At 41.7% G+C, this 23452-nt stretch overlaps 1 protein-coding gene across 1 annotated transcript in view; it reads right to left on the bottom strand.

Moving 5' to 3' along the window:
• PTPRR (protein tyrosine phosphatase receptor type R) overlaps positions 1-23452 on the bottom strand; it is a 283853-nt gene that overhangs the window by 153644 nt on the left and 106757 nt on the right. Inside the window, exon 4 of the mRNA XM_073620043.1 lies at positions 19823-19978. Within this exon, the coding sequence (XP_073476144.1) occupies positions 19823-19978 (156 nt within the window). The remainder of the gene's footprint in view (positions 1-19822; positions 19979-23452) is intronic.

Here is a 23452-nt window from a genome sequence, read left to right as displayed (position 1 = left end):
GTTCTTCTGCTGTGTGGAGGGGGAGGGTGCCTTTTCTCCAAAAAGCTCTCACACAATGTAACTGCAGCCTCTCTGCCCCCATGTACTGCTGACAGATGAAGAAAGATTTTAATACTTTTCTGCCCTTTTGAAGGGGTATAGGGAAGAGAAGACTGCAGATAAACAAGTAAAACTTATGAAGGAGACATTGTTTCATCTCTGTGTATCATCTGAGGCTGTTCACTTCAATGTAGTGCTACCCCCATGAGGGCCGCTTAAAGAACTGATATCCCACTGGTTGCCCTGACCTTGCAAGTCCTCGGACACCTCTGACACCCTGGGTTCAGACATTCTTGTGGTGACCAAAGACAATTAGAGACACACAATCAAGTGAAACAGTTGAATCTTGTTTACTGAGGCATTGAGAGAATTAAGATTCAATAGCATAAACTTGTCACTTACTGAAAGTTTACTATGATAATAACATTAATGGTAGAAAACAGTCAAAAAGAAACAGTAACGAATTGCAGTATGTAATGACCACTTACATAAGATCGAAATTCTGTTTAGGTTGAGATCTATGGATACAGGCAGAAGAAGGGCAGGGGAATGACCGTCTTTGTGTGAGACCACTCTCTTTGGTACCTCAACACCACAGGTCCAGAAAAAGGTATAACACTGTATTTAATTAATTGCAACCAATTTAACCTTTTAGTCTTAACCCCCACTCACATAATAAATAGAGTCCTGGGTGAAAATAGGGCCTTTGTGGCATCAAAAGCATTAATCTATTGTGGGCGGGTGGATATGTTGTAGTCCCTTGGAAGAAAATAAGGCCATGTGTCTTCAGCTAGCTCTTTGGTGGTATACTGGTGATATCCTGACAAGCAGAGTGATGTAAATTAGGCTGAGGTGTCCTGGAAAGCAGGGTGATGTAAAGTGAGCTTGTGGTGTCCTGAAGCAGAATGAACACTATTGCTGCTTAGCAGTGAGTAAGTGTAGAACAGAGTTCTACAGGTTTGGGCAAAAGACGACATTGTCTGCATGCAGTATCCCTTTGTGTTAAGAGGGTGGGCAAGTGCCTGCTTACCAGTCCCAATGATCTTCTATTAATGGGAAATTATGTGAACACTCCACAACAGGCCTCTGCAGAGCCCGGCTCTAGGGATGGTGCACAATCTTGTTTCACCCTGCGGTGCTGTCCAGCAAGATCTGGCGTGGATGTGATGACAGCGGCCTCCAGGCTGCCACTAAATTACCAGAAGTGGCTAGCAGTGGATGCTCCTGTACACACGTGATGACTCTCCTTGTAGCACAGGCCGCAACACAGCACGGTCTAACACTGAGTCACTTGCCTGAAGATCCAGGCCATGGGCCCATGAGAGTGATCCAAGCCTAACCCAAGGCTTTTACCTCCCCCAGCATTCTTCTCTCTCTCCTCAGACGGCTGGTACTTGTAGTCCATTACACTCCGACTTGAATGCCAACCCTGGTTCCTTGGACTACAGATCCCAAGATCCTTTGTTACACTCTTTATTCACCCTGCTGGCAGGATCTGATAACACAGAGTCTAAGCTGAGCACTAGAGAGGAACAGTCTCACTGCAGTAAGTGCTGCAGAGTGTCTCCTGGCAAGGCAGGCAATATTAGCCAGCTCCTGGCTACACTGGGTATATGTGAGGGTTTACAACCACTTTAAGATGTGATCAGGGGCAGGTTTTATATTGTCGCAGTGCTACTTTATAACAGTAGAGGGAGGAATGGATTGCAGTTTTATTTTTATTTATCAAGCTCCAAATTTATAGTAAATCTGTCTCCTAATATGTCCCACTGGTTCTGTTTTGCATTGCCATGTTGTGTGACAGTATTGATAAATTGATAAAAATCTGGGACGTTTTATTGGGCTTACCTGGTACGCCCAAAGTCCATAACTGCCATAAAACTGTTAAGATAAGTTATGTGCCAAACAGGGATGTGCTCCGACAGGGATTAGCAAATAAAAATACATTGGTTTTGGTCCCATGTAGCAACATGGAAGGGTCCTCATCTCTTACAATCCCTGAGTGCAGGCCCCCTATTTATCTGCTGCCTACATCAATTGGCACTCTGGAGTTAAACAATAAAATGTATAGGTTTCGAAAAAAAGAAACAGGTGATCAGCGAATCTGTTTGAAAGCCAGGCAAATCAGCAAGTTACAATTTTTTATTGTCCTAAAAAAGATACATATAGTTTATTTAGAGTCGGTTCACACTGAGGCGGCACGACTTGCAGCGCGACTGCCTCAGGCGACCTGAACATGACAGCAACAGCGACTTGCAAAACGACTTCTATATAGAAGTCAATGCAAGTCGCCTCAAGTCGCCCCCCAAAGTCATACAGGAACCTTTTGCTAAGTCGGAGCGACTTGTGTCGCTCCTATTAGAACGGTTCCATTGTACAGAACGGGACGCGACTTGTCAGGCGGCTAAGTCGCCTGACAAGTCGCCCCAGTGTGAACCGGCTCTTAGTCTTCAGAGAATTATACAATTATAATTATTATTATTATACACGATTTATATAGCGCCAACAGTTTACGCAGCACTTTGCAATGTAGAGGGGGGACAGCACAATTACAGTACAGTTCAATACAGAAGGGACAGGAGGGCACTGCTCATAGAGCTTACCTTCTAAAGGGAGGGGGTGGTGGTACAAAAGGTAATAGATGCGGGGAATGATTTGATGGGGGTGGCTCGAGGACAGTTGTTAGGTGGGTGTGGGATAGGCTTCCCTGAATAAGTGAGTTTTCAGGGATCTCCTAAAGGTGGACAGGGTAGGGGCTGATCGGATATACTGGGGCAGAGAGTTCCAGAGGATGAGAGAGGCTCTTGAGAATTCCTGAAGGCGAGCATGAGAGGAGGTAACAAGGGAGCTAGAGAGCAGGAGGTCCTGGGAGGAGCGGAGGGGACGATTTGGGCGATATCTGCAGATGAGGTTGGTGATGTAGCTTGTGGATGGCCTTGTATGTTGTGGTTAGCATTTAGATTTTTATATGGTGGGGTAGGGGAAGCCAGTAAAGGGATTGGCAGAGAGGGGCAGCAGTCATGGATTGGTTAGTGAGGTGAATTAGTCTAGCAGTAGCATTCATAATAGACTGAAGGGGGGATAGCCTGCATAAGGGTAGACCATTAAGGAGGGAGTTGCAGTAGTCAAGGTGGGAAATAATCAAGGAGTGAATAAGTTGCTTTGTGGTGTCATTAGTCAGGAATGGTCGAATTCTGGAGATGTTGCAGAGGTTGAGGCTTCAGGATTTAGCCAGTAATTGGATGTGGGGCTGAAGGAGAGGTCAGAGTCACAGATTACACCCAGCACCCTGGCATGTGGAGGGACCAAGGGCTGTGATGTTGATCTTAATGGTAAAGTCATGGGGGTGGGGTGAGGTGGGTGGTGGGGGGGCAGGAAGGAGGAAATATAACAAGCTCGGTTTTAGAAAGATTGAGTTTCAGAAAGTGGTGTGACATCCATATCGAGATGTCATTCAGTAAGTTCATCAAGATATCCTGAATTTCTAACTGAATAACACTCAACAGATCAGACAAATCTAGGTGGAAATCAGGAGAGTCGGTAAGTGATCAACCAGTGTTTGTCCTGATTTGATCACCAATGCTCATGAATGTCTATGCCTTGCTCTTGGTTATGTGACCCAAGTGTATCAGCACTATATTTCATAGCACTACCGCAGGAAATTACATCGGCAGCACCACCATGGTAACAGAAAGGTCATTATAACCTGTTCTTCAAGTTTAACTTGGTACACTTAATAAAGCAATCTGAATTTTCTTTTTTCATCATCATCCATGCTACAAAGATAATGGTTTTTAAGAACACAAGGTTCCAGATATCTCAAATATAGAAACACCCTAGGGCTTATGAAAAATTATGTAAACCCAGAGGGATTGAGCAAAAAGGAAACTACAGCGTTATAACAAAAATCAATAAAAGCTGTTGACATGTTTAACTAATTCAGTGATTTTAGTTTCCAATTTCCCAAAACTTTACATAATACAATTTACAGAATAAAAATAGCCAATATATATTAATGAATCAAAATGACAATATATTTAAAGTTGTAGCTGCTTAGGGAATTTCGGGAATCAGGGTAAGGTGGGAATCCTGATCAGCACTCTCTATTTGGAAATACAGACAAAAGGCAAGAAATGTTAGCGTGTGTAAATATAGGTCAGTTGTTGCCCATTTAGACCAATCTCTTAAACTGCAAAGAAAATGTGAATGAAAGAAGCTAAGATTGGGCATACATGGCTTGAGTTTTGGCTGCTTTTTTCTGACATGAATGAAATTTAAGCCAAGCGTGGCCCTGTGGCTCGACAATATTTACCTGAAAAATCAAAGAAGCCGGTGGACGACTTCCAGCCATGGAATGAGACAGGCTCTATCTGACTTGATACAACCTCTACTGCACACTGTGAGAAGCTTGCAGTGTGCAATGAAATCAGGGTAAGCAATTTTACTACTTATTACCCTGTACAGCTGTGTAAGACTGAATAGAAGGCTTGAATTCAGCTATGCTGATGTTGGTGGTGGTGGAGGGGGCACTTAAAGTGGTTAAAGGCATGAATGGCAAGTAACATGTAAGTGTAACACAGATAATTATTACCTTTCACAAAACTTACACTAATCCCAATAACAATGCTTCATCTGCTTTGCTCTCCAGAGAATTGAATCATCTTTGTTCAGGCACTATAAAGGGTCAGTATATATATATATATATATATATATATATATATATATATATATATATATATATATATATATGGACAGTCACAATTTTCATACTTTTGGCTCTGTATACCACCAGAATAAAATTAGAGTGAAACAAGACTTTCAGCTTTAATTCAAGGGGTTGAACATAAATCTCAAGTACAAATTTTAGGAACTGCAACCATTTTTATACACAGCCGCCCATTTTCAGGGGCTCAAATGCATTCGGACAAATGAATATAATCATAAATAAAATGTTCATTTTTAATATTTTGTTGAGAATCCTTTACTGGCAATGACTGCCTGAAGTCTGGAACACATGGAAAGTACTGGGTTTCCTTCTTTCTGATGCTTTGCCAGGCTCTAACTGCAGCTGTCTTCAGTTGTTCTTTGGGTATTTCTACCTTTAGTTTTGCCTTCAGCAAGTGAAATGCATGCTCAATTGGGTTGAGATCAGGTGATTGACTCGGCCATTGCAGAATATTCCACTTCTTTTCCTTCAAAAGCTCATGGGTTGCTTTTGCAGTGTGTTTTGGATCATTGCCCATCTGTACTGTGAAGCTCAGTCATCAACTTTGCTGCATTTGGCTGAATCTGGGCTGACAGTATGTCTCTAAACATTGCAGAATTCATCCGGCTGCTTCTGTCTTCTGTCACATCAATAAACACCAATGACATAGTGCAACTGGAAGCCATGCATGCCGATGCCATCACACTGCCTCTCCACCATGTTTTACAGATGACATTGTGTGCTTTGGATCATGAGCTGGTCAAAGTCTTCTCCACACTTTTTTTCCCTGTCATTCTGGTACAGATTAATCTTAGTTTCATCTGTCCAAAGAATGCTTTTCAAGAAATAGTCTGGCTTTTTTAGATTTTTTTTGGCAAAGTCTAATCTGACTTTTCCATTCTTCAGGCTTATGAATGGTTTGCACCTTGTGGTGAACCCTCTGTATTTTCTCCCATGAAGTTTTCTCTTGATTGTAGACTTTGACAATGATATGTCCACCTCCTGGAGAGTGTCTTTCACTTGTCTGGATGTTCTGAATGGGTTTTTCTTTACCATAGAGAGGATCCTGCGATCATCCACCACTGTTATCTTCCGTGGACGTCCAGGCCTTTTTATGTTGCTGAGCTCACCAGTGCATTATGCTTTCCTCAGAATGTACCAAACTGTTCATTTGGCCACTCCTACTGTTGCTGCTATCTCTCTGATGGATTTGTTCGTTTTTGAAGCCGTACAATGGCCTGTTTCACTTCTATGGACAGCGCCTTTGAACGCATGATGAAGGTTCACAGCAATAGATTCCAAATGCAAATACCACACTTAGTATCAACTCCAGATCTTTTACCGGCTTAATTGATAAAGAAATAACGAAGGAGTAGCCCACACCTGGCCATGAAACAGCTTTTGATTCAATTGTCCAATTACTTTTGGTCCCTTGAAAAAGGGGGAGGGCTATTCCTAAGAGCTGTAATTCCTAAATCCTTCCTCCGATTTGGATGTGCATACCCTAAATTAAACCTGAGTGTGCGCACTTTCAGCCCATATCCATTATATAACTATATCTTGAATATATTTGGTTAAATACCTGACAAAAACAAAAATTGTTCATGTGTCCAAATATATATGGACCCAACTGTATTTACTGTACTGTCTGGGACGCTGGCTCAGAGATGGTACATTAATGTAAATCCTGCTGCTTGTGCAGATTGCATAGTATTCACACATATCTGACACAAATCAGCCCCCTACTAGAGCCTGCCACAATGTTGCAGTGTGATATCTGGGGAGAAGAGACTAAAGAATTGATTACTCTTGCCTGCAATAGACAGACGATGTCATCTAAGCCTATCATTTGCTGGAGCTTAACCACTGTTTTTTAGAGGGAAAAGGTACAGTTTTTTAAAGAATTATATGGTTGCTGTATATTGTGACATGTCAGAAATGTATTTCTGCAGATTTTAACATTTATTAAAAAGACCCCTTTAACTGTTCTGCATCATGCCTGGTAATTTATGGGTAGTCCTACCTTTGCTATATCTAAAACAACTCCCCAGCTTACAATAATCACTTTATGGGCACAAATCTGTGTATTTCATTACTTATCTTGTATATTTTCCAACAATCATAATTGTTTCCTTGTTCAATCATTTCAACATAAAACATGTTATTTGATTTATATTACATTACACAGTTCACTACACTGTTGAGGCTGGCTGCTAAATTATTGCTTTTCGTTTTTTTGTTATCATTAGTAGCGCGTCTTTGTTTTATATTTATTATTTGATTTACATTAAATGTTGCACAATTCCAATACCTTTTTAATGACATCGTAAAATGACTCCACCTTTTGTTCATCTTGAAATATTGCTTGGGGTCCAATTTTGCTCATGCTTAGAAATGAAAAGAGAGTTCTGCCAAGCAGACAAGTTCCACATAGGGTAAAGTGGTAATTACAATGTTCTATCCCCAGTAGGTATGTCTTTGTTTATCTCTACATCAGTATCACTATGGTGCTGCGATAGGCATATCACACTCTCTCTGGAATTCAAGTTGAAAAAGGAATCTAGATGCCTGTAAAACATTTTCATTTCATGTGCATCTCCACCTATAAAGAAGGGTTATTCATTCCACATTCAAGTGAAGGATTGTGTATAGTCCAACACATCAAGACCATAAAAAGGCATTCAGTAAGCATACTCATCCACGCATTGGGGGTTATTTACTAAAGGAAAATTAACTTTGCACTGCAAGTGCACTTGGAAGTGCAGTCGCTGTAGATCCGAGGGGGACATGCAAGGAAAATAAAAAGACAGCATTTTAGCTTGTACATGATTACCCCTTAGAATTAGAGCAACTGTACTTCCAAGTGCACTTTCAGTGCAAAGTGGATTTGCCTTTCGTAAATAACCCCCATTGTTTTCCCATTATGGCATCATAAAGTCATCTCATATAGACTCATTTGCACATTGGGGGAGATTGACTAAAAGTGGAGCACTCAGAATCTGGAGCAGCTGTGTATGGTAGCCAATCAGCTTCCAACTTCAGCTTGTTCAATTAAAATGGAAGTAAACCCATCAATTTAAGAGTTTCAAAAAACAGTTACATTCCCGGCATGGTCCGGGATTGTGACTGACATATTGGTTGTGCTCCCAACCAATGAAGGGACAAGGTCACTTAGAGCCCATGCCAAATTGCGTCCCTCCCTCAAAAAGTATGAACTTTATATGTGAGCAAAAATTCCCCCCCCCCCAAAAAAAATTGAGCACTAATCTGCATGATAATCACCTACGCCTAAATTCCCAGCACAAATGCGCCCCCCCCCCCCCCCCTGCTGAAATCCTCCCTCTGGGCATAAATCTCTGCCCCCTCCACCCCTCCAATCCCCCCAGAATAAATGCCCCCCCTCCCAAAAATAAAATCACCCCCCCAGCACAAATCCTCCACCCCTCAAATCCCTCCCCCCACTCCAAATCCCCCTCCTAGCACAAATACCCCCCCAATCATCCCTACTAGCACTACCCTCCCCAGAAAAAAAAAAAAATTCCTCCTAGCATAAATCCCATTCCCCTTCTACCATATCTCCTCTTCTAGCACAAACCCCCCCAAATCGACCCTCCTAGCACAAATCTTCTTCTCCTATCCCCCTCTCAATACAAATCCCCCTGTATCACCATTCTTAGCACACACACACAAATTTCCCCTCCTAGAAGAATTCTTACCGCCTGCTGCCCCCCCAAATTCCTACTCCCAAAACAAATCCCCTCTTCCCTCAATCTCCTTGTGGTGCCACCCCACCTTACTTGATACCGCAGTGCCTAGTTTTATCAAATCTCCCCCATTGTAACAATATTCCAAGCCAGGTTAGAATGAGACATACAGAAACTGTTCTGTGCACAAAAGGTAAACCTTAGGGCCCAAAGCATACACTGTTGAACGGTGGATAGGGAGGAGCAATGCAATGCTAAAACACATCTCGCAGTTTATTTATTTATTTATTTATTTACTATTTAAATGTCTACCTTTCTTTCAGCGCCGTTGGTGTGAAATGAAACAATAAGACATAAAGCATATTGCCTTGTCTATGCATTGGGACTGCACTGGGCAACGCTGCCCAATGCAGCCCAACACATATGATATGAATGGGCACTAGAGGGGTGCTGCTTTGAGTACCAAACGCTATATTTCTACAGCCTCCAGTCCTGCCAGAAAATGCACCTTGAAATGAACAACACAAAACAAATACTGTATAATTACAATGCACTAAGCATATAATGCTGTCTTTGAGGAAAGATCAAAACCTTTAGAATGAACACAAGACTGGCTAAAGACGGATGCCCAGGCTTCACTGTTATCTGATGTTATGTTATTTTTCTATCGCTAAATAAGGCAGAAAGGTATAGTTAGACACTGTGGATGCTGGGGGAAATCTGTGGACTGCCATTGCTCTTCTGAAAATACCTGGCTGTCAGGTTGAACCATAGGCTTCAGTCTTTAATTACTGACACAAAGCGTAAAAGTAGATTAGGAGTTCTGGTTTCCCTTGCTGGGTACTTGTTCACTTACTGTAGCCATATTAGATAGATTAATAGAGATACAATCACATTACATTATAAGTTACAGCAGTAAGGTCTCATGTTCTGGCATAGCCGCTTAGCTATTCAGGCTGTGTAGAATAGAAAGTAAAATATGCTTAATTTATCAGTATCATCCTTGTAGTATTTCTTGGTTAGTGATGTGTAAAACTGTGAGTAATACAAAGTGATCAGTGTCAGGTTTTACCGATCACACTTCCCACACTGAACTGTGTACAGCTCTGAGTGCTGATTTTAAAGATAATGCTTCAAAAAGGAGAAGTTCACTGACTATGTGCCTTGAAATGTTAACATCTAAATGACAAGTTTGCCAGTCAGCAATATTATGCTGGGATCATGCCTTGTTGTATACAGTATTCTTAAAAGACAAGTGTGAGAATACAGAACAATAAAAAAATATACTCATCTTCATGGCTGTAGCACTGATCCCAGCTGCAGCTGTCCCCTGCTGGCTCTACCCCGAAAACTGAGCGATAAAACACTGCTGATCGCTCAGTTCTCTCCCTCTGCTCTGAGCAGAGAGCGGTGACTGTCCCTCCAGTGCCCTCCCTCCAGTGTTCTGCCCCTCCAGTGCTCACTGGAGCGCTGGGCTGGGGAGGGGGGCAGAAGAGGATGGCTAAGGCTCTCTGCGGCATTCTGTGAGGCTGAGCCAGATGCCGGTCCATGCATCTGGGTGAATCCCGACTGTAAAGTAAGGATCTTTTCTGAGCCTGAACTGGCTGAGTGACATCAGCCAACAGCAGACTTTAGCCCACTGTAGGCTGAAAACAGGTCACAGGAGTGCAGCTTTGGCTATATTTTTCCTTTAATGTATATGTAAACCCTTACCTTGTAAAACAACTGGTTCTATTCAAAACAGAAATGAAAAGCAAAACCTTTGTGCTTGTATATATACACTCAATAGCCACTTTATTAGGTACACCTGTTCAATTGCTTGGTAACACAAATTGCTAATCAGCCAATCACATAGTAGCAACTCAATGCATTTAGGCATCTAGATGTGGCGAAGACAACTGCTGAAGTTCAAACTGAGCATCAGAATTGGGAAGAAAGGGGATTTAAGTGACTTTGAATGTGGTATGGTTGTTGGTGCCAGATGGGCTGGTCTGAGTATTTCAAAAACTGCTGATCTACTGGGATTTTCACGCACAACCATCTCTAGGGTTTACAGAGAAAGGTCCTAAAAAGGGAAAATATCCAGTGAGCGGAAGTTGTGTGGACGAAAATGGACGAAAATGCCTTGTTGATGTCAGAGGTCAGAAGAGAATGGGCAGAATGGTTTGAGATGATAGAAAGGCAACAGTAACTCAAATAACCACTCATTACAACCAAGGTATGTAGAATACCATCTCTAAACACACAACACATCGAACCTTGAAGCAGATGGGCTACAGCAGTAGAAGATCACACCGGGTGTCACTCCTGTCAGAAGATTGGAAAAACATTGCCTGGTCTGATGAGTCTCAATTTCAGCTGCGGCATTCAGATGGTAGGGTCTGAATTTGGCGTAAACAATATGAAAGTATGGATCCATCCTGCCATGTATCAATGGTTCAGGCTGGTGATGTAATGATGTGGGGGATATTTCCATGGCACACTTTGGGCCCCTTAGTACCAATTGAGCATTGTTTAAACGCCACGGCCTACCTGAGTATTGTTGCTGACCATGTCCATCCCTTTATGACTAGTGTACCCATCTTCTGATGGCTACATCCAGCAGGATAATGCACCATGTCACAAAGCTCAAATCATCTCACCACTGGTTTCTTGAACATGACAATGTGGTCACTGTACTCCAATGGCCTTCACAATCCAAAAGAGCACCTTTGGGAGAGTGGAATGGAAAATTTGCATCATGGATGTGCAGCCGACAAATCTGCAGCAACTGCGTGATGCTATCATGTCATAATGGACCCAAATCTCTGAGGAATGTTTCCAACACCTTGTTGAATCTATGCCTCGAAGCAGAGACGTATCTAGAACCTTCAGAGCCCCGGTGCAAAAAACCATGATGGGCCCCCCTGATCCACCCTTTCATCTAAGTCCCAGGCTACCAATTTTGGGAGGGCATCCATGGACATCCTTCCAGAACCCTGTTTACCGCATACCCCCTGGGACGTGCATCCAGCGCAATCACAGCGGCCCTTTACCATGTGATCACATGTAAACAGACTTGCTGGTTATCAGCTGCCCTTTCCTCCCACGCTGTGAGCCTTTAACCAGCAAGAAGGTCAGTAAATTGTTTACACTGATCATCAGTGCAGCCTATCAGTGCTCATCAATGCCTCCTATCAGTGATGCATTTCAGTGCAGCCTATTAGTGCCCATTAATTCTACCTATCAGTGCACATCAATTCCACATATCAGTGCCACCTATCAGTGCTCATCAATGCCGCCTATCAGCATCCATCAGTGCCACCTATCAGTGCTCATCAATGCCACCTATCAGTGCCCATCAGTGCCCCCTTTTAGTGCCCATCAGTGCCACCTATCAGTGCTCATAAATGCTGTCTATCAGTGCCACCTATCAGTGCTCATAAATGCTGTCTATCAGTGCCACCTATCAGTGCTCATAAATGCCGTCTATCAGTGCCACCTATCAGTGCTCATAAATGCCGTCTATCAGTGCCACCTATCAGTGCTAATTAATGCTGCCTATCAGTGCCCATCAGTGCCACCTATCAGTGCTCATCAATGCCACCTATCAATGCTCATCAATGCTGCCTATCAGTGTCTATTAGTGCCACCTATCAGTGCTGCCTATCAGTGCTCAATGCCCATCAGTGCCCATCAGTGCTCCTCAATGCCGTCTATCAGTGCCCATCAATGCTGCCTATCAGTGCAGCATATCAGTGTTTATCAATCCCACCTATCAGTGCCCATTATTGCCTCCTATCAGTGCTCATCGATCAAAGCCGCCTGCCTCTTCAGCAGGTCTCTGAGCTGAGAGCATGTCTCTCATACAGCTCAGAGCCGTTACTTACAGTTCTCCCTCTCTCCTCTCTTGCACGGGATGAGAGAGGAGACAGTTGATCTGCTCATACTTCCTGCAGTGCACACACAGGAGGGGGGGGGGGTTGGAGACGGAGCAGATCGGCTGTCTCCTCTCTCATCCCATGCGAGAGAGGAGAGAGGGAGAACTGCCAATGATGGCTCTGAGCTGTATGAGAGAGACACACTCTCAGCTCACAGCCCTGCAACCCCGCTGGGACCCCCTGACAGTGACAAAATGCCATGGTCCGGTCGCAAGTGCGACTGCTGCGACCCTGGTAGTTCTGCCACTGCCACAAAAAATTAAGGCAGTTCTAAAGGCAAAAGGGGATCCAACCCGGTACCAGCAAGGTGTGCCTAATAGAGTGGCTGGTGAGTATATATATATATATATATATATATATATATATATATATATATATATATATATATATACATATATCTTACTGCACTTTTGTTTGCACTTCTTACTGCACTACTGTTTTTTAGATAGGTGTGAAAAAATGCTGTAAATTAGGAATGCTTTCAGAAATGGAACTTCAAAAACTGTGTGCATGTGTACCTAGAAGAATTGAAGAATTGATGCTGGTTTAAAGCCAAAGGGTAGTCACACCAAATACTACACCAAGTATTGATGTAAATTTTTCTTCTGTTTGCTCACTTTGTATATTTTAAATTGATAAAAAAAAAGGCTAAAATATATATTTTTGAAAGCATTCTTTACAGCATTTCTTCACACTCTGCTTAAACCGTTTTTTACAGTATTGTACATAATATATATATATATATATATATATATATATATATATATATATATATATATATATTTTTTTTTATAAGTGATAAGAGATCTGATAGTGATGAGTGATAAGAGTCTCTGTCATCAGCTGCATGAGGAGTTTGGAGAGAAACAGCAGCACATGGATCTTCCCAGTGAATGGCTGTGCAGGGAGGTGTTTCAGCATACACATCTGACCAGTGGAGGACAGGCAGGCTGTTCTCCCAGCTCAGCCAGAAAACTGACTATGCTGGGGTGGATGTTCTCTAATGCCTAGTGCGATCAGTTTAAAAAAGGGAAGCAAGGGACTGGCAGGAACTCCAGGCATTTCATACAAAGACAGTAACACAAAGAGAACAGTATACTTTTAAACACAGGTACATGCTACAACAGACACATATCAGGCATATGAAATGTTGGGGTAACATTCTTTACAGCCCAACTCTGGGAAATACACATAAAATACTCTTTCAGCAGAGCCCCTACAAACTGCAATGTTAAAATGCTCATTGAGTAAAAGGGAAGAGGAATATGCTGCAATATTTATTTTATTCCTCGATCGGCAGGCTTCCTTCATCTGTGCGATCACTCCCATGAAACCCTTTCTCTAAGGCACTTTGGCCGGCAGTCACACAATGATGTCATTAAGTACAATGCAAGGCCAAAAAGTATGCTGGACAGCCGCACTCCAAAAAATTCACCTTTTATTTCATAAAAAAGACAGAGGTCCAAAACATCCATGTACACAACACCCTTTTTACCTTTTGTACACTACACCAACACGTATAACTGACGTGTTTCACACCAACAGGTGCTTAGTCATAGAGCATGACTAAGCACCTGTTGGTGTGAAACGCGTCAGCTATACGTGTTGGTACATGTGTACGTGGATGTTTTGGACCTCTGTCTTTTATGAAATAAAAGGGGAATTTTTTGGAGTGCGGCTGTCCAGCATATTTTTTGTTTTCAAGTTACTACTGCAAATAGAGCCGACACCCACTTTAAAACAGAAACAGCTGATACGAGGAGGGGTCATTGCCTTAGAGCAGTGAATTTTTGTTTTACAATGCAAGGCCTAAAGCTGTCCATTGTACATGCAGAGATCAAGGAACATTAGACAGCTCGAAGTGTCAGGGAGAAGAGTGCAGAAGCCTGCTGATGCAAGGTATAAGGTAAGTATTACACTGTTTCCTTAAAGTGTAAGTTCACTTTTACAGAAAAATCTGTAAGGTGAATTCACACAGGACCTCTTCCTCACCAGCGGGACTTGGGGGGGGGGGGGGGGGGGGTGAGGAGGGGGTCCTGTGTAAGTTCACCCTACAGATTTTTCTGTAAAAAGACGATAGGAGGGAGACAGTGCTTCCTCTAGGAGAATGGGATTTTTAATGGAGACATCAAGATCTGTTACCAAGGTAAACACGCAAATAGTGAGGTTTAGTTTAAGAAAGTATTACATTTATTATCGTATAGTAGCATTAAAATCACATAGTCATCATAATGTATAGACCATAAGTGATACTTGATACAAGAAACAACAACAAGATGCTTGGAAATGCAGAAGGGCCGACATGTTTCGCAGATTCCTGCTTCTTCAAAGGCACCGCATGCATCTATAATTTCTAGGTTACATAAAACATATCATTAATAACATGACTGTAGTTGCTGTAGCTGGCTGGCCTCTCATGGCCTTTTCTTTTGCATGGTACCATGCCACGACTGTCCACGGAAGCATCTGAAGACTCAATTTGGGTAAGCACGCACATCTAAGCAATTAAGTGATGATTATTTACGATCCTTAAATCACGTTATTAATAATATGTTTTATGTAACCTAGATGAAACTGTAAATGCATGGGGTGAAGAAGCAGGAATCTGCGAAACATGTCGACCCTTCTGCATATCCAAGCATCTTGTTGTTGTTTCTTGTATCAAGTATCACTTATGGTCTATACATTATGACGACTATGTGATTTTTATGCTACTATGCGATAATAAATGTAATAATTTCTTAAACTAAACCTCACTATTTGCGTGTTTACCTTAGTAACAGATGTTGACGTCTCCATTAAAAATCCCATTCTCCTAAAGGAAGCACTGTCTCTCTCTTATCCTCTTTTTATCTATCACCGGGGATTTGGAGACATTCATCTGTTTCTGGAAACAGTCCAATAATACATTTCTATATAGATTTTTCTGTAAAGGTGAACTTACACTTTAACCTTCTAAATTTAACAAGCATTTAACTCTCGCAGAGCAGGGGGCCCCACTGCATGAGAAAGATTTGAGTAATTCCCGTCTTTTATGCATTTTTTGTGTGGACATTTCTATCCTAGAGATCCTGCCAGTAACAGGACCACTTCCTGTTACAGGTGTGACAACGTTAGCTACCAGATTGCAATTATTTGCAATGTTGTCAATCTGTTATGTGGGCTTCTTTAGTTGGCCACTGGACTGACCATCTGATAGACCTTATAATGGGCAACCAGAGAAGTTTTTATGGCAGACTGACAAAGCTGTTGCTTATTGTAAGGCAGTGGTTTAGCCTTGTCAGACTACAGGAAGTATTGCTACTGAGGAGGTAAGAAACATTGCGAATTCAGACATACAAAAAAATAGATTTAAGTTTTACATAGACTGTTGTGGAAATTGAGAGAATATGAAGGCTGCCATTGCTAACCTCCTTCTGAATATATTAGCTACTGTTATGATGATCCAGTGGTTTCAATAACTTCTGAATCATGAACATGCATGCTTGTTCCAGGTCAGTGACTCAGCCAAGGCCAAGGACATTCTAATGCCGCATACACACGATTGGAATTTCCGTCGGAAAAATCTTGGATTTTTTTCCGACGTAATTCCGCTCAAGCTTGGCTTGCATACACACGGTCACACAAAAGTTCTCTGAACTTTCGACCGTCAAGAAGGCGGTGACGTACAACACTATGACGAGCCGAGAAAATTAAGTTCAATGCTTCCGAGCATGAGTCGAATTGTTTCTGAGCATGCGTGTTTTTTGCGCGTCGGAATTGCATACAGATGATCACATTTTCGGATAGGAACTTTTTCCAACCGAAAAATAGAGAACCTGCTCTCAATCTTCTGCTGGCGGGAATTCCGCCAGCAAAAGTTTGATGGAGCATACACACGGTTGCAATTTCTCACCAAAAGCTCTCATCGGAGTTTTGCTGGCGGCATTTCCGATCGTGTGTACGCAGCATTAGGGCTGGATTTTCAGAAGGAGGTCAGTAATGGCACCTACATACAGCATGTCTCAGTACAGGTTTCCTTTCTTACATTATTTAGGTTGAGCAACATGCTCTGTGTAATCTGTACAGATGAGTCATGAAATATTGCTCTTTGCAACACAATCGTGTGCAGTTATGAGCTACACTTGTAAAATGCACTTTGCTGGTGAATTTTTACAAATCTTGCCTGTGATCCAGCATCAGAATTAGAATTATGAATTTAATGAAAATTAGGTTTAATGGGTTTTTTACAGGAGTAAATGCAGGGAACATCCTCCTGATTAGGGATGAGCCGAACACCCCCCTGTTCGGTTCCCACCAGAACATGCGAACGGGAAAAAAATTCATTCGAACACGCGAACACCGTTAAAGTCTATGGGACACGAACATGAATAATCAAAAGTGCTAATTTTAAAGGCTTTTATGCAAGTTATTGTCATAAAAAGTGTTTGGTGACCTGGGTCCTGCCCCAGGGGACATGGATCAATGCAAAAAAAAGTTTTAAAAACGGACTTTTTTCGGGAGCAGTGATTTTAATAATGCTTAAAGTGAAACAATAAAAGTGTAATATCCCTTTAAATTTCGTAACTGGGGGTGTCTATAGTATGCCTGTAAAGGGGCGCATGTTTCCCGTGTTTAGAACAGTCTGACAGCAAAATGACATTTCAAAGGAAAAAAAGTCATTTAAAACCCTTCAGGTCTGGTATGGATTTTAAGGGGAACCCCGCGCCAAAATTAAAAATAAAAAAACGGCGTGGGGTCCCCCCAAAAATCCATAATAGACCCTTATCCGAGCACGCAACCTGGCAGGCCGCAGGAAAAGAGGGGGGATGGGAGAGCGCCCCCCCTCCTGAACAGGCCACATGCCCTCAACATTGGGTAGTCCCCCAAAACACCTTGTCCCCATGCTGATGAGGACAAGGGCCTCATCCCCACAACCCTGGCCGGTGGTTGTGGGGGTCTGCGGGCGGGAGGCTTATCGGAATCTGCAAGCCCCCTTTAACAAGGGGACCCCCAAATCCCGGCCCTCCCCCCTGTGTGAAATGGTAAGGGGGTACAAAAGTACCCCTACCATTTCACTAAATAACTGTCAAAAATGTTAAAAATGACAAGAGACAGTTTTTGACAATTCCTTTATTTAAATGATTCTTCTTTCTTCTTTCTTCTATCTTCTACCATCCTTCGGTTTCTTCCTCCATCTTCTTCTTCTTCTGGTTCTTCTGGCTCTTTTGGTTCTTCCTCCGGTGTTCTCGTCCAGCATCTCCCCCGCAGCGTCTTCTTCCCTTCTTCTCCTCGGGCCGCTCCGCATCCATGGCATGGAGGGAGGCTCCCGCTCTTCTCTTCATCTTCTTCTCTTCTTCATCTTCTTCTCCGGGCCGCTCCGCATCCATGGTGGCATGGAGGGAGGCTCCCGCTGCGTGACGCTTCTCTTCTTCTGACGGTTCTTAAATGACGGGGGCGGGGCCACCCGGTGACCCTGCCCCCCCTCTGACACACGGTGACTTGACGGGACTTCCCTGCGGCGTCACGGGGAATGCCACAGGGAAGCCCTGTCATGTCCCCGTGCGTCAGAGGGGGACGGGGGCACCAGCATCAGTTAGTTAGCACAGCAGCAGCAATGGATAACAAATATGTCTGTATATATTCCAAAAAAACAATTTTGTTGTGCTAGCTGAATAGAGAATAACCATGTGTTCCACAAGAACTTATATGGTACTGTGGGGCTGGTTCACAATGAAATTGTGGGGTTAATTTGCTAAAAGCAAGTAGACTGTGCATTTTGCAAGTGCAGTTACTCAGGAACTTTTGATAAATAAAGTTAAAGTAGTTGCAAAGCTAGACATGAAATATGAACAAAGCATATCTCTATAGTACATACTTGTCTCAATTAAGAGAACTAAGTTTTAATTCTGTCTGCTGTTTCATTCCTCTGCTAACAGCATGACAAGTTTTCCAGACACCAAGAGAAAAATGGTGACAGGGGAGGAAACTTCAGCACGCAATCTGTGCGATGTGAAGGGGGGGCGTGTCCATTCCTTCCAATCAACTCTCAGAGCTCTCCTCACTGACCTCTGTTGAGTGTAACTTCAGCTCTCTGCCCCCTTTTTTCTGACAGCTCAGACAAGCTGAGAAGACTGCAGATAAACAGGCACAACTTATGTGGGGGAATTTAATCTATTTACAGTATATCACCCAAGGCTAATCACTGGGCATATCTGTAAATTATAAACAAATATATACCGCGCTGTCTCAAAAAAAAAAAAAAAAAAAACTAAAGCAGCCAGCACAGCAGTGGATAAAGTTGCAAAAATGACAAATTGGGTGAAATGTGCAGCGCTGCACATTTCACCCAATTAATCACTGGGCATATGTAAAGATTTATAACCACTTTAGGCTTCACTTCACAAAGAATATCCAATCTCATACAAGGAAAAAAATAGCATTTTTGTTTGAACATTATTGGATGAGGATAGTAAATCAACCCCTATATGTTGCATGGTAAATTTTTGCACACTGTGTACTCTTTACAGTGTACTCTTTTCAGGGCTTGCACACAACTTAAGCCAGCCATACATGGATTGAAATTCGGAAGGTTCAGCAGGGACAAGCTGAATTTCGATCCATCTGGTTGAACACAAGTCTTGTGTACAACCAGCGTGATGCGTTATTCCTGAACGATCAGTGCTGTCGGCTATATCTGGCAAACACTGATCATTGTATTCTGCTGGTGGGGAAAGCTCCCCACAGGCAGAATACAATAGCTACTTGGGTTGGATCCCCCATCCACATTCATGGCTTCCCACTAAAATCCCAACAAAGACATAGTCCATCTTGCAAGCACACTAATTTTTAGCACAAGGGCCCCCCTTCAATCCTGTTTATTCCTAAACCAAAAGAGAGTGAATTTCCACATATTGAGGTGTGGATGAAATTTTAAGATCTGGTAAGATTAACTACCTCTACGATATGTTTATTGTATTTAATCCACGTACAAATGTAATATTCTCTAGTTTCTTCTGCTACTGAAAGTTTTAAAAATAAGAGCATTCCTTTAAACCATTCATTAGTTAACCACAAGCACATGCTGTAACCACATGTCATACCGTACACAATCTGAACCAGAGAGGAAAAAAAATGCATATAGCCTCCAATCAAGTATCAGTTTTATTTCCAAACCTGTGCTAGAAATGACAGCTAAAATCGAACGAGTTATTGGTCAACACAGACACTTTTCTGTTCTCTAGTTCTGGAACATCAGACCCATAATGGCTAGCAAGAACCCAAAATCCCTAGCCTTATGCAGTTGTGGTGAACCATCACTGTTACAAATTTGTTGATGCTTTCAGGGACACAACACATATAAGTAGTATTTGTCATTCAGCATAAAGAAGGCATCTTGGAAACTTGAATATACTTTTTTTCTCTTCATTATAAATGAAATAATGTACTTTACCTTTACTAAATAATAGGCTTACCTCTGGGGAGACCTCAGTTATTCCAAAATGGGACAATCTTTGGTGTAGGGTATGTAGGTTGAGTGACCGAAGAACCTCTGCAGATGGAAGAGCATCTGGGACGCCTATCTTTTTGTTTAGTGGAGAAATAAAGAGCTCAACGCAGTTCTTCTTTCCCTGGGTGAAAAAGAAAACTGTTTGAACTTCCTATCTTACTTCACACTTCAAAGCCAGCAAGAATTACCCACACATACACTGACTACTTCTGGTTACTGTAAATTCAAAAGTTACACTTACAAAACATTTCCCAACAACTGACAGTTACATTAGTGTGTGTTTATAAGTCAGGTCAAGTTCATCCACACCATCAGACCCTTTTAAAGAAGACCAGTTATCTGTTTATAATGTTAATGTGGAACCCTATTCACATTTTTAAATCATTTTTGATCAAATGGGTAAGGTTTAGGCCTCATTCACATGCATTTTAAGAGTCCAGCAGATGGATAGTTACAGTACGGTCAGCTGACATGCATGATAGGCTGACATCGTCCACACCAGTCTATGGGGATATGCATGTAATTGCACATGGCGTGATTACATGTGGCTTGGAAGAGATGATTGGCGATGAAACACCGGTGGACAGGGGCGGCCATTGTCATTCTGTACCTGTACAGCCGTAGCCAAAAGTTTTGAAAATGACACAAATATTAATTTTCATAAAGTCTGCTGCTTCAGTGTTTTTAGATCTTTTTTCAGATGTTACTATTATATATATATATATATATATATATATATATATATATATATATATATATATATATATATATATATATATATATATATATATATGAAGTGTAATTACAAGCATTTAGTGTCAAAGGCTTTTATTGACAATTACATTAAGTTTATGCAAATAGTCAATATTTGAAGTGGATTTATAAAAGGCTGTTCTTGCCAGACCAACCGTTTAACATTCTATGAGGAGCTGTAATTTAGATAGAGGAAGGTCGTTGGATGTGGTGTATGTAAATTTCACTAAGGCATTTGATACAGTACCCCATAAACAGATAATTTACAAATTAACATATTTTGCATTGATAAAATGATATGTACCTAGATGAAAACCTGGTTGCAGGAGGCTGCCCAGAGAGTGGTAATAATGGCATACTTTATGAATGGTCTAGCATTGTGAGAGGAGTACCACAGGGCTCTGTCCTGGGACCAATTATGGTGTATTTGCTCATAAGCGATATAGAGGTTGGAATAAATAGGGCAATAATAATAATAGGGCCTCATCAGTGCCCATCAGCGCAGCCTCATCAGCCCACATCAATGAAGAAGAAAAATGAAGAAGAAAAATTACCTACAGCCACCTACTTATTTGCAAAATTTTATAACAGAAACTTTGAAAAACATTTTTTCTAAATTTTCTGTCTATTTTCGTTTGTTTAGCAAAAAGATAAAAAAAATCCAGTGTTGATTAAATACCACCAAAAGAAAGCTGTATCTACATTATCTAAAAAAACATGATAAAAAGTTCATTTAGGTACAGTGTTGCATGACTGTGCAATTGTCATTCAAAGTGCAACAGCACTAAAGGCTGAAAATTGGCCTGGGCAGAAAGGGGGTGAAAGTGCCTGGTATTGCAGCGGTTAAAAATCCCCCAAAATGTTCTACAATGTGAATATACCATCAATCACGTTGCCGATGTCCACTGAAGAAAGTACCCCAACAACCCAAATGTGATAATGACCATTCCCGAATTATAGCTGTTATCTGCAATGTAAGGGAAGAGGCAGGAATAGTGGTGAAATCATATGGCCATGACCATGTATGGTCAATCTCTTTGCTCAAATATGGCCATGTGGTCATATTTAGGCAATGATTTAACACCCTATCCCCACCCCTTTGCATGTCATGCTGGGGATTCCCTGCCATGTAATTGAAAGGGCTATGTGATGTCAGTGGCTGCTAAGAATGTGGTGGGTGTAGGCACCTGTTGCTACCTTAGTAACCCCTGACAGCAGGAAGGTGTCTTGTTCATGCACAAAAGTCCAAACAGCAAATGTTCAGGCCGAACGTACGTTTAGCTCGAACCTTCAATACATCTACTACTTGAAGCACGCAGAACAAGTGTATGAACTGTCATTTCTCCCTACAGGAAGGAAGGATGGCAGCACATACATAATCCAAGAAATGTCTTTCACCAATGTATGTTACTGCACTATAAGGCTTATTTAAAATGTGCAACCTTAAATAAATGCAGAGAACAGTAATTAGATTCCATGTTTCTGTAGCAAGATCCATTAAAAGAGAAAACCTGATTGCTTGATATACTGTATTTAGAATATTTTGAATGGTCTTGCTCATTAATTTAGTGTATTAATATGTATTGCACTGGTATTCTGTGTTGCCCCATTTAAATGTAGCAACACATATTTATCTACATACTTTCTAATAGAGTAAATGACTGTTTCTGTGTGTCATGTCATAAAAACCTAACAAATCCAGATATCAGTGATCCCCAGATACTGCATAAAAACAATGATGCTCGTGGATTGTTCTATTGTGATTGTAAAAGTGATGCATACAGTCTGGAAGAGTTTATGTCAGCTGCTGCAAGCAATTACTGGCACCCATCTATAGATGCCATACATATAGGACTCACTCATCTGCATTAAAAAAAGTAATATGTGTTCTCCATGCATCAGAGTGCATGTAAGTGAACATACCAAGGCATTCACACATGAAAACGTTTGTGAACAAAAAGGCTGATTTATTTATTTTAATAAAAAGATCAGCTACTTTATACATTTCTTTATGTGTTTATTACTTGTTTTTAAGTCCTTTTTTTGGAAGCAAAGGTGAGTAGGGAAGGGTTGTCAGTTTTTTCTCTTTTTGCTGTCAGTATTCCATTGGGGAGATTTCCTCTCATTTTCTGTCCCAGAGACACAACACAATGTAAGAGGAAATCATTCAAAAGTGAGGGGAATAGTTTTCTAAAGAACCGGTGTCCCCATGGGAAGATTCTCCTCACCTCCCAACTGTAATGCCCTGTACACACGATAGGATTTTACGATGGAAAATGTGTGATAGGACCTTGTTGTCGGAAATTCTGATCGTGTGTAGGCTCCATCACACATTTTCCATAGGAATTTCCGACACACAAAGTTTGACAGCTTGCTACTGTATAAAATTTTCCGACAACAAAATCTGTTGTCGGAAATTCCGATCGTGTGTACACAAATCCGACGCACAAAGTGCCACGCATGCTCAGAATAAATTAAGAGACTAAACCTATTGGCTACTGCCCCGTTTATAGTCCCGACGTACGTGTTTTACGTCACCGTGTTCAGAACGATCGGATTTTCCGACAACTTTGTGGGACCATGTGTATGCAAGACAAGGTTGAGCCAACATCCATCGGAAAAAATCCAATGTCCGACCGTGTGTACAGGGCATAACATTTTGGATTTTCCATTACTTTCTCTGCCAGTGGCGTTGGTCACAAGACAAACTGAGAGGGTGAATCTTCCCACTGAGGGCACTGCAGTAATATAAACTAGGCAGAAGGTCTACCTCTCCTATCCTCTTTCCAAAACTAAAAACAAATGTTTTGTCAGTACATAGACTTTTTAATGCATCCTTTAT

This window comes from Aquarana catesbeiana, linkage group LG03, assembly GCF_042186555.1.
Source record: "Aquarana catesbeiana isolate 2022-GZ linkage group LG03, ASM4218655v1, whole genome shotgun sequence".
Taxonomy (NCBI): domain Eukaryota; kingdom Metazoa; phylum Chordata; class Amphibia; order Anura; family Ranidae; genus Aquarana; species Aquarana catesbeiana.
The sequence above is the reverse complement of the archived record's forward strand: the minus strand, read 5'-3'. Positions and strand labels throughout refer to the sequence as shown.